This window comes from Lepeophtheirus salmonis, chromosome 1 (assembly GCF_016086655.4).
Source record: "Lepeophtheirus salmonis chromosome 1, UVic_Lsal_1.4, whole genome shotgun sequence".
In the NCBI taxonomy this organism is placed as follows: Eukaryota; Metazoa; Arthropoda; class Copepoda; order Siphonostomatoida; family Caligidae; genus Lepeophtheirus; species Lepeophtheirus salmonis.
The window spans coordinates 22,996,068-23,008,687 of NC_052131.2; the positions used below are offsets into that span (position 1 = coordinate 22,996,068).

The 12,620-nt window shown below is 31.4% G+C and overlaps 1 protein-coding gene and 1 long non-coding RNA gene across 3 annotated transcripts; one reads left to right on the forward strand and one right to left on the reverse strand.

The window, feature by feature from the left end:
• LOC121126776 (uncharacterized) lies at positions 1–2,187 on the forward strand. 2 transcript variants are annotated; one of them, XR_011780779.1, is made up of 3 exons: positions 1–618; positions 1,901–2,084; positions 2,159–2,187. It is a non-coding gene; the product is annotated as an uncharacterized lncRNA (long non-coding RNA). The 2 variants fall into 2 exon arrangements; XR_011780775.1 differs by having other exon boundaries at positions 2,162–2,187.
• A 6,234-nt stretch (positions 2,188–8,421) lies between these two features.
• Positions 8,422–12,620, reverse strand: LOC121123893 (chymotrypsin-like protease CTRL-1). Its single transcript, XM_040718956.2, has 6 exons — positions 12,479–12,620; positions 9,722–9,816; positions 9,505–9,663; positions 9,238–9,446; positions 8,932–9,145; positions 8,422–8,874 (listed from the first exon to the last, which is right to left on the reverse strand). The coding sequence occupies exons 2-6, from the start codon at positions 9,783–9,785 to the stop codon at positions 8,585–8,587; spliced, it is 936 nt and encodes a 311-aa protein (XP_040574890.1). The 5' UTR covers positions 9,786–9,816; positions 12,479–12,620; the 3' UTR covers positions 8,422–8,584.

Here is a 12,620-nt window from a genome sequence, read left to right on the forward strand (position 1 = left end):
CCCTTGTTAATATCACTACATGTTCAAGAAATGTTAATAGAAATATGTAGAAGGTTATACTTTATTATTCAATATTAATATAATATTAGATGGTGATAGTCGATAGAGAACTGAATAAAATGCCTAAAAAATAACGTCGCCTTCTGTCTGGATTTATGAAAATGGAGGCCCAGGAATTTGGGAAATACTTACCGCATAAGAAACAGATGGTTTGTCGGATTTGTCGATATAAATGTGCCTTTAGTTCCCTGTCTAGAATTACACGCCACTCATTATCCTCATATCAAGAGCATGGATATTCATCTATAAAATCAAGTGACGTCATACGGTTTCAATTCAGAGATGAACTTGATATGAGGGATTAATGATAATGACGAAATTTGCCAAATTATACCATTCTAATCCCCCCTTTAATCTATCTCTCACTTCAACATCAACGGATTGCTCCATTTATATTTAATTATGCAGAAAAATTAGACTATTGATTATTTAATAATTTAAGTGAGTCAATTAATACTAAATGTCCTTCAGACAAAAAGCTGGAAGAGGAAAATATACAGGAAAAAACAACAGCCAATAAGTACTTCTTTGTTTAAGTACAAGTCACCCAAATAAAAAGTATTATTGTCAGAAATACCATTTCATATCCAATTAAAAAGTTCTGATAAATTATATTGCCAATTGAGCTTAAAGATATACGTGTACAATAGGTCCATTATATCATTTTGTTATAAAATTTTGTAGACTGACTGATATTTTTAGTATATTGTTGTGATGGGCAGGTCGCATTCAATCTAACACGTAAACAAAGAACATTTGTTCACATGTTTTGCTAAGGGTTTCTACATACACGATTTTTCATTTCTATTTATGTTAAGAGGAGTATTCGAAAATATGAGTCTGTCAATATATTATATAATTATTTTTGCACTGAGTGTGTCATAAATTACATTATAATCAAATAATTCACTTTTTTATGACAATTTGATTCTTTGAATTACATTTTTTTAATATTTAGTTCTGATTGTTTATTATTGAATATTAAATAATAATATAGAATGAAGTAATGTTGAAAATCATTTGTCATGTATTGAAGTTGTTTTCCTTCATATTTCTTTAGGGATTGAATACTTAAATTTGCTTCAAAGATTTTATATGATGAATGATTATTCAATTCCAAATTGAAAATCATTTTATTGTTGATAAATACACAAGTTTAATTCCGATAGTAATACGAACTTAATTTATTTTTAAAGATGGCTTTTTCAAAACAAATTTTTCAAAAATGAATAGTTCTTCATACAGATAATAGATGTATATTTTATAAGCAGAATCTATGGTAAATTTAGATTTTTTGTACTTAATTTCCTTACAGTCAATGTGTTAATTATTTTGAATTTGTTTGAAAATAAATTTTTATAACTTAGTTTAGGTTTTAAATATTAAAATGATATTTTTTTTCAAAAAGTATTATGCACCAAATTTAGAGTTATGTTTTTACATATCGAATTCATCATATTTTATAGATTTTTTTGATATATATAATTCTTCCAATATTTCAATTTTGCAAAAATATTTATGTTCAATCATTTGAGCTCATTACTTTCTTCGTGAGTCAGTCCTTTGTGACTAAAAAAACGTATTTCAAGGGTTGAGCTTCTTTTATATTACCATCTAAATCAGGGCTTACCAACCTATCTCTTACGGGGTACTCCTTTACCATTTGATAGTTATCGTTACCTATCCCTAAATTTATAATAATAAAATTCCCTTCAATTTATGTCTTTCCTTTGTTAATTATAACGATATATTCCGTTTTTACGCATCCAAATTAATTAGCTATCTATATAAAAATAAATAAAATAAACCTATTTGACAGATGTTTTAATCCTTTTAATAGGATGCTGGACTTTGGTTTTGAGTTGCAAGTGTATCTATTTGGGGATTAAGACTGCATAATGCACATCAAACATCGTGTTCATTTGTTTTCAGAGCGGAACTGTAACGTGTTTTTAGTCCCCATCATCATTGAAAAGGTAGATTCACAAAAACAAGTCGACGTAGAAAGAAGAATTATTCGAACGGTAGGTTCTATAATTATAGTGTACGATTTAAATCCAAAATATACATAATATTTCTCCAAAATAAACATGACTAGCAGTTCATAACATTGAAGTTCCTTAGAGCCTGTTATAAATAAATGCATCTTAAAGATTTAGAGCAAAAGCTAATTATGTAGTAATGTCCGGCGATATTACTCCCTATTATGAGCATCAAAAAAGATTTTCCCCGTTATTTAGGTATGCTTATATAACAACATACTATTATCATGATGGATATACACAATTATTAATTATAATGCAACACCCAACGTAACTACCCTCGTTGTTGTGACCATTTAAAATGTTGTTTTTGCCTTTTATGTGTTTTCTGAACACCATTTCTTGGAGCCCATCAACCATAGCTAAGCCTTTAGTGATAAAAAAGTAATATTTATTGACTATGTAATATTGGAAAACCTAATTATCATACCCAAGTCTTAAAGCTAAGTAAGTAGTCTCAGACAAACTAGTTGCAAACCATCCAAAGCTACTACCCCCGTTGTTGTGACATTTTAAGCAGTTGTTTTTGCCCTTTACTGAGTTGTGTATCATAATTCTTGATATGTTTAGCTAAAATAGAATCATATTTTATGGTTAGATTAAAAAAAAAAAATTGAATACTTACTGTGAGATAGTACAAAATTCAGAGTTCCATTTCGATATTCGTAAATACTTTTTACTGATAACTTGATCGTCATTTGGTGTGGATGACTCAAAACATTTTTATATGTATTTCTATATATGACATCAGTACCAACATCCTCCATTAATTTAATGATGGTTCCTCGGGAAGGGATATGTTTACCCTTGTATTTCTCCATAAATTTTTTGAACGTAGATGATTAGCAATGGATAAAGTTATATTACATGCAATAAGCATCGTTGTGAGATCAAAGTTAAAGTATGACTTGATGTATTCATCGTCAAATTGATTTTATAGATGATTATCCATACTCTTGTTATGAGATGAGGATAATGAGTGGCGTGTAATTCTAGACAGGGGACTAAAGGCACATTTATATCGACAAATCCGACAAACCATCTGTTTCTCATCCGGTAAGTATTTTCCAAATTCCTGGGCCTCCATTTTTATAAATCCAGACAGAAGGCGACGTCATTTTGGGGATTGTATTCAGTTCTCTATCGACTATCACCATCTCATATTATATTAATATTGAATAATAAAGGCGGGAATGATAACGTTCATGATTGATAGAAGAAGATGTAAATTATTTAATCAATGATGCCATAAGTAATTCTTCTCTTCTCCTCGCACGCTTTTGTATACTTACCAAAATTATCACCCTTACCTATATATACGTATATATAAAAAGAAGTAAAAAACAAGCTAAGCGTGCGAGTAAAATTGTTGAAGGGGAAAAAACTTCTTCTAACATAATAAAACCAACCTCTTTTTAGAATAGTGGATTTTCTTTCCTCCCCAATTTCTGCGCCCGTAGGAGTCACGCGCTTTTAGCATTTGCCTATATGCACAAGCCAGCTTTCTATAATAGGTAGATTTTATCGTGCAGTGATAAGTCGAAATTAGAAAAAGTTCTTATACTGCAAGTAAAATATGCCAGTTTGTTTTCTACTTTTTTCAAATTTGGATTACGGATTGTTTGGAAGCATTTGGATTTTTTTTTAAGGGAATAATCTATTCAAAATTTTATTTTTATAGTATGTTATCTTTTGTTAACATATCTCGTTCCAAGTTTGAAAGGAGAAAAAAAGTTTTTTAATGCGTCAATAAAGATTTAAATACAGCTTTTATTCTTAATTTACATTTATGCATGGCCATAGGAGTTATTCTAAAAAAATGATGAGCACTAAACGTGATCTATAAAAACTATTTTATACAAAATAACTAAGAATATATTTTAGTATTTATATTCGCTAAGAAAAGAGTTTTTGTCTTATTTCATAATTTGATAGAGATGTGCGACCTAAAAATGACAACCAATTTTTTTAATAATTGTTTTTGTAAAGAGAGCCAGTTAGAGCCCCCTCCTCGAGACTGAGTTCGGAAAACCTTGTAGCATAGCTTGGATCCTTTAGTCAGCAACATTTGTTGCAGATTAATTAGTATTAGTAGACGAGTAAAACTATAAAATAAGCTAAATTAGAAATACCTGTATCTCAAGCAAATAATTAATTAGTGATTTGCGGAATAATGAAAAACCAGCGATATATTCTTCTATTTCATACTCAAAAACAGCACAAAGTCCTTCACTTATATGGAAAAAATAATCATAAGTAGTACTCTAGCTGAGTTTATAATAAGTAGAGTCAGCTGCTTTAAGCCATACAAAAGTCAATTGATGAAAAAAGATAAAAGGTGAATACATACCATCTTCGTTTTATCAAAAAGTAAGTCCCACTATTTTGGATTTCTATTTTCTTGGTAGTGAGCCATTATTGACCTTCTTTCTTAGCCTTGTAACGTTTTTGGGCTTTCTCACTTTTTTGCCTTAAATATATATCCAATGAATACTACTTGTTTGGCTGCAAGATCAGTGGCGTAAAAGGATATAATGATTTATTATTCAAAAGTTGAGCCATCAATATTAATACGATAATAGACTCAGATGGTTCCTCAAACTCCTTTAAGGATGACGTTAAGGAGTGAAAGCCACTTGAGAAAACATCGAAATATGATAACATATAATTGAAATTTGTTGAGTTGATGAATTTTATATCCAGTAGACCTTTAAAACTTATATTACAATTTCAGAAGATTTATTGTTAAAAAAAAAGTTTGATTTTTTTTAGATCAACTTTATAATTTCTTATAGAGTATTTATTAAATTAGCAATTTAAGGTTGTTTGAAAATGTTTCAAATTTAAATGTTATTAAGTCCATTACTATACTTATTGTAATGATTAAATAATATTTTAAATGCAGGAAAATTAATTCCAATTTTAATATCTTTCATATCCAATTTACTTTATTACTATTTATTGATTACATGTAAATAATATAAGTGACCCATTTATATTTAATTCCTGAAGTTTTTCGGCCTCTAAAATAGAGATTGAGAATTACAATTAGTCAAATAATCGACTTAATAATATTGCATTGTGAAACATGTTCACACAGACCTAGATTGCTAAATTATTGTAAAATGATAAGGACTACTATATTAAGAGAATTAATTTTAACGTTTATTAGGATAAAATTAAAATCTCCAGATACCTCGGGATACAAATAATCGTTAATAAAACCCAGAAAGGTTTCGTTAAAAATAGACTAGCCGAAAATATTTCTAGAAATATTCAATTACTATTTATTTCTTTATTACTAATTCCAAGAAAAAATCATTCAATTATGCAGCGTTATTCATAAACGTTGGTAAGGTATTTGATATTGTATGATATGAGTTACTTCAATGCAACTAACCAAGTATAAAACTCCTTTTTATTTCATTGAGATATTGATTATATCTTGTACTATGAGAAAAGCTTCTATTGATATACCGGGGTTCAGCTCATAATTTAATACCTGAAGAGAAGTTAGACAGGGGGATATTCTAATGCTGACTCTGTTCTTGCAAACAATAAAGAGCCTGTATGAATAAATCTATAGCAATAATTCAATAAAAAGATTTATGGATAAATAATTGACCCTTAAATTCTTTGTCTATACAGTTATCTTACATACCCGTGTCTTAGTTCTTATATTATTTAAGACGTGTATTCTAGTGGAACTTTCTAATATACTAATATAATTTCCTCTAACAAACTCTACTCTTTGGGGCGAGTAAATCTCATCAATCATCAGTGTTACATTTTTTTCTCTGCTCTTCAAGCCTCTAATTGGTGCTTTTAAGAACTTTGCCGTGGAAGAAGGGCATACTGTTTCTACCGTAATCACACTGGATACGGTCCTAAAATATCTGGGAGACGGAAGTGACTGAGCATTGGACGTATTTATTTGTTCGCAGAGGCTAGAACTGAGATTGTGCAATATCAAAGCAACGGAAAGGAGTACAGAAGAAAATCTTCTACCTTTAGGCTGTTTGAAGAGATGATACATTTGCTCCATTATGAAAGCGAGCTTGGAAGATTCAATTTGGTCCATTTCTGCCGAGTTAGAAAAATTAAGGAGCTGTTCACATATGTCTCCTTCCATGGAACCCAGAAGAGCGGCAATGTTGATGGCTTCAGCAACAAAGTTAATTTTATTTTCTGAATTTATGCAATGTGAAACTAAAATCTTACTTAGCTCGATGTTATAACAGAAAATTCTGAAGGAGAGGTCTTCTTACTCCTCCAGGTAAGCAGCAATGTCTAGCCCTTTCATATCTGAATGTATGATTTTGACAAAAGCAACTTTTGGAATTTTAAACAACAAGAACCCCGAGGGTAATGATTCCGAAAAGAGTTTGTAATAGATATCTTGTGGCGAAAGAACGGTCTCTTCCATAAATATTGCATACGTGTCTTTTATTCTCCAAATGCACACTATTGGTGCTATTTGGTTTGAATTTTGGAGTCCTTCATGGGGAATTTGTGAAAGCTACTAGTCATCAGCAAAGCAACTTCCCCTTATTGCTCTCTCACGTGCATCATACCGAAGAAAACATACCTTTTTTCATGGGTTTCTAGCAACGGGGTACTGATGCATTGAATTATGATTTGGAAAATAAAAGTATATCTTGCTGTTTTTGCGATTTATCGTACATATCTCGTTCTTTATGGAATGTAATCCGCCACTCTAAAACCTCCCATCACAACAAAAGCTTAAAAGTCGTCAAGAAACACAAGATTAAAGGAAAAAAAATTAAACTGTGCATTACTCAGGTCAAAGATTTGGGTCCCTTTAAATATTCTGGATCATCCCAATTTCTCAAAGATTGAAAGAATATACTGGAAAAACATCTGTCGATGGGTCGTTAACAACTTGATTGGGGAAATATGCCAAGGAGTTTTGAATACAATAAAAAAAGAGGTGAAAGAAAAAGATATTTTGGTTGGACTAGATGGGACAAGAGATCATCAAGAAAGGTCGATTATGGCAATTTTGATTGGCCCTTTGGACGGGCATTTCTGTGGGAGACCTTACCTTATTGACTTGATTGAAATTATAAACGCAAACAATGTCAAAAACATCGTCATAAGCTCAGTTTATAAGTTATTGGGAGAAGATTTTGTCCAGTGTAGACTTACAGTTTTCATCTCTGATGCTGCCTCATATTGACTCAAAGCAGGAGAATATCTTCGAAAAAAATTGATTCACATTACATGTATTGCTCATGGATTACACAGAGTTGCAGATATAGTTCAACAAAAGTTTGCTCTAACGAACGAACTTATTTCCAATGTGAAGTAGAAACCCTTAACAAAACATGTTGAACAAATGGTCTTTATTTACGTTTTAGATTAAATGCGACCTGCCAATCACAACAATATACTAAAATATCAGTCAGTCTACAAAAATTTATAACAAAATGATATAATGGACCTATTGCACACGTATATCTTTACCCACAATTGGCAATATAATTTATCAGAACTTTTAACCCGATATGAAATGGTATTTCTGACAATAATACATACTTTTTATTTGGGTGACTTGGAAGTACTTATTGGATATTGTTTTTTCCTTTTTGACATTTAGTATTAATTGACTCATACTTAAATTATTACATAATCAATAGTCTAATTTTTCTGCATAATTAAACATAAATGGAGCGATCCGTTGATGTTGAAGTGAGAGATAGAGATGGTCGTAGGGTAAGGAGTTTTTATTTACAACAAGAAAATGGTCTCTAAAATGTCTAGTAAAAAGGAATTTTATTTAGAATAAAATCGATTATAGAAACTCCAGGATTTAGTTTTAGTAACGCATATTAATTGTAAAATCTAAGAGCAAATTATAAAATCTAAATTTTTCGAAACTTCCTAAATAATTTTCTCTAAGAATTTTTATTAATTAAAACAAAAAACACAGGTTAGTTTGTTTTAGTATAGATTTCCGGGATACTGCCCCAGATAGAGAAAATGGTCCGAAGCAAAGTTCAGAATAGAGAAAAGGAGGAAAGAGAAGAATAAAATAACTTAGTTTATAGTAAATAAGCAGTTGTTTTCATTTATCAATTAGAAAGTATAATTTAAATAAAAAAGGAGCTTAACCCATTAGAAAGAAGCCTGGAAGTATCTTAAGACCACATTTGAATGTCCTTCAAATTAAGAAGCTTCGTATTCGTTTGTTATTAGCAGGAAGTAGAAAGTTTGAACTTAAGTAGTCCAAGTTCAGAATAATATAACACTCCTCTTATTAAATAAAAATAAATAAATAATGTGTTAAAATGAGAGCTTTAAAAAACAAATTTCAATTTATTATATTAATGTCCTTTTATACAAAAGGATAAAAAGATGAGACAGTTTTTTAATTATGAATTAAATATCTTAAATTTATCAAGTGGTCAAAGTGTTGTTCCTCATCTATGCTTGACAATTACTACTCTAACAGATACAGTTTAAATATATTTGTTTATCCAATCTATATGCATTGAAATATTTGTAAAAACAAGGATATTCCTATGAGACTTTATGTATGATAATATGCCCACAACAACACATCTTGTCGAATTTTGACATACGGTTAATGGTCCTCCCTCATTATGGTCATCCCTTACTGAGTTTCTCGTTGTGCATAGGAAACCCTCATTTTTGCAAACCTTGTCCAAATAATCCGGCACTGTTTTGACTATAGAATAGTGAATACGACTTATTTCATAGTCATTTTGTACAATATTTGATCCAGTAACTGAAAAATACAAGGAATGTATTCATACTTATTCAAAATAATTATTATTTCACTTACAAGTCGCTTTTTTCCCCTCCTCTACTGGAAAGTTATCGCTGGAAAAGCAAATGGGAAGAACTTTATCATTCCATACTAAATTATTATTAAGGAAAATTATGGCAATGTTGTTTTCACGTGTAGTCATGTTGTAATTTTCATGTTGAATATACTTTTGAATTGATACTGCCTGATAACCATTTGATGGAAAGCGTCCACCTGATCCAGCATATACCTATTATCAAAATAAATAGGCTATTAATGATTCTTTGAAGCAATATAATATATCATCATTAGAGCTACGTTCATCTAAAATATTACACTTACATCAATTACTTTTGAATGATAATATTGTGCACAATTAGCTGTAGTTAGCAGACGATTATGAGTTAATATAATTCCGTTACATAATTTTTCTTGTTCAGCTCTCCCTACTATAAACACATGCCAAGGGAATGCATCGTTTTCCAAATCTCCCTCTTCGCCCTGCCATTGCTTATTACATGAGATTGTTATGTTATTGGATACTCCACATTCTTGGTGAAATAATAATTATTTGTTGATATACTATTTCAATGATTACATGACACATACCGAAACAATTTTCTGGGCAATAGTCCCACTTACTATCACTATCAGATCCCTGGTAACACCAAGGTCTAGGTTCATCCTTTGAACCACTTTGAGTACAAATACTATGCGTCCCAGAATAAACGAACGGAAATTCACATTTGCCAGAAGACGTTCTACATTCTAATAATATTTAAAAATTAATTTGTGATAAATGTTTATTAAAATTATGTCATTGAACCTTTTTCACCATATGCTGCAGAAGTTACTGAGAGTATACAGATCCATGAAATAATCAGCTTCATGTTGCAGTCCTAGATTAGTTTTTAATGTTTGCTATAAAAATATTGGAAACTTTGAATTGAAATCGAAATACATATTTAGAAATATTTGAACCGTTTATAATTTGATAATGCTTAAGTGTTTACTGTAAAAATGACCTGATTGAAAAGTAATTATCTTATCATTAGACAATATAAGTATGACTAAACACACACTAAGAATATTTTATGAAGTTATATTATCTATTTTTCAATTTTTTTTTATTTAAATACCTCATTCTGAACTTATTTAGCTCTATGACTCATTTACAGAATTTCAATAATGGCATTCCGTCCTCATTTATTTTTATTTTTTTAAGTATTTCATATTTTTTCTCATAATGTAATACAGGATGCCAAAGGCAGCGAGCCCTCCTTGGAATCAACTAAAGGAGAGATAACTTCACAATTATTTTAACTCTGGGACTGAGTGAAACGTTCGTTCTCAAGGTTAGTGTCAATGAGAACCCAGTGAAGTCCATCGGGGCAATTGCTCTAGAAAAGTGCTGTTCAGAGTCAGTTAGCTGTCTTTTAATTCACAAAACCCTCATAACTACTTATACATGATGATGTAGGGCCGATTTTCACACAAAAAAATGCAAATAAAGCACTCCTAAATGCCTCTGATCAACCTCAAACACTCCCAAAAGCTCTTCAACCGCCTCGAGCACACACTTTGCCCAGACATACTCGGTTACTTCTGGGACATATATTATGGGCAGAAGTATCCAGAAAATATTTGATTTAAAAAAAAATCTTTCTTAGCTCTAACTTCATCCGAACGTATTGTCAATAGATAACCACTTTTGTTTTTATCCTTTATACGTTCAGTTTCACCATTAAGCAGCAAGAGGATAAACATGTATTCGCAGAATTTTTTGAGGCCTTCAAGGATGCTCAAAAAGTCAAAAAATATACCAGGAGCACCATTTTTAACGTCTGTAAGGAACTGAAGTGTGGTTAAGCGGATTTTCCATTCCTCATGTGGTTCACACATAACCAAAAAGTGGACTGGTAACTTCTTGGCAGGCTCAAGAGATCCATTAAAGCAAACCTGGTATCCAAATAGTTGTTCATGCGCAAACAAGGTCTATCAGTCAGAAAATAATTGCCAGGACCATCATGGGCGACCTTGGCTTGAATTCTTACTAGAAGTGAAGGCCTCACCTTCTTAACACGAAAATGAATGACAAAATAACATGCCAAGAGGAAAAAAAAACTCTACCAAATTTGTAAATCAAATCCAGGCAATATAAAACTACTCAGCAAACTACTCATTTTGAACGCTGCCTACAGCCCAAAGAATGACTGTGTGCTCAAAGAGGCAGAGGTAGTGTTCCGCCTGTGTATATACATGTGTCAAAAATTGACACATGTATATTTGCAAAAGTAAATTAAATATTTTATATACAATATATAATTCATCTTACTGTATTGACTTAATTATAACCTTAATTCATTGATCTATATAGAGGATGATTCATTTAAACGTTCACAAAGTGAGAGAGAAAACAAACACGCAGGTACTTTATTTCTTAACCGAGAGAAAAATCCCATTATAATATAAACTTGAAATATTTTAAATAGCCCTTAGATCGGACCCCAGGTTCCCAACGTGCCCCAAAACGTTCCGGTACCTTATTTACCGTCCTACTCGGTAAAGTCCAAAATGTTCTCCTTATCCCATGTCTTAGGGATCCTGTGGTGCTGTAGTTACTTTCATTCGAAACCTGTTCAACATTGCTTCAGAAAAAAATATAAAGGGTTCCATTCCCTTGAGTTAGGAAGCCGCCAAGAACTCGGCCAGACGTACATCAAGAAAAGCAAGAATTCTTTTGCTACTGTGACAGGGTGCTCCATCTTGGTCCGGATTCAAAGTCGGTCTTCATGATGCTACTGCATACCCAGGAGAACCCTTTGGTACGCCAAAACTGATTTAAGCTTTGGTGTTAACTTTCTGGCCCTCCTTCAAGATGAAAGGGGTATGGCGTGACAATCACTGCTAATAAGGGCAAGAAACATAACCTGCAGTAAGTACTTGTTCTTCACGATTCTAGGATCGTTAACAAAACTTTTTGCCAACCATCTCTTGTTCCTCGTGTCATTCTTCCGGGATTGATAGAAACTTTTACCATCTGAGATTAACCATTGATAGTGAATCCTCATCATCCTGCTTTTTTCTCATTAAAATTTCACAAAATACAAAAGAGTGCAAAACGTTTTTGTTCCTCATCAAAAAGAAAATGGGACTATGTCATCGTAAGGAATCATAATAAGCTACTGATGTGGCAGAGTGACAGTTGTACTAGATTTACTTTTCATTAATCCGTGTTTGCATTGTCTCATATTAGTGTCTTAACTACATGGGAGAACACACAATAAACGATGTCCCCTAACATTAAAACTTTTAATATGCCGCATTATAAATACGTCACCTTTCGCAGTGAATATGTTTTATGGAAATATTTCTAAGATATAAAATGACGATGGAGTTTGGATATTGTTAAAAGTCAATAGTTTTTAAATACAAATTGCATTTGAATATATCCCTTCAAAAGTTACAATTGTATTTGTAGCAGGTTACTACGTATATAAAAAGTCTAGTTGGAGTTAGAAATTATGAAAATCATACTAAATGATACTTTTTGAAGAATAAAGGTAAAAAAACTTATATTTACCTTTCGACGGATGTAATGAAACAAGCCAAGTAGGAGTCCTTGAAGTAATGAATACTGAAGCTCTTTTGGTTAATACTATATATATATATAACAGAGAAGTTTACTCTCACAACTGGCAATTTGTTTATTTGTTCAACATTCA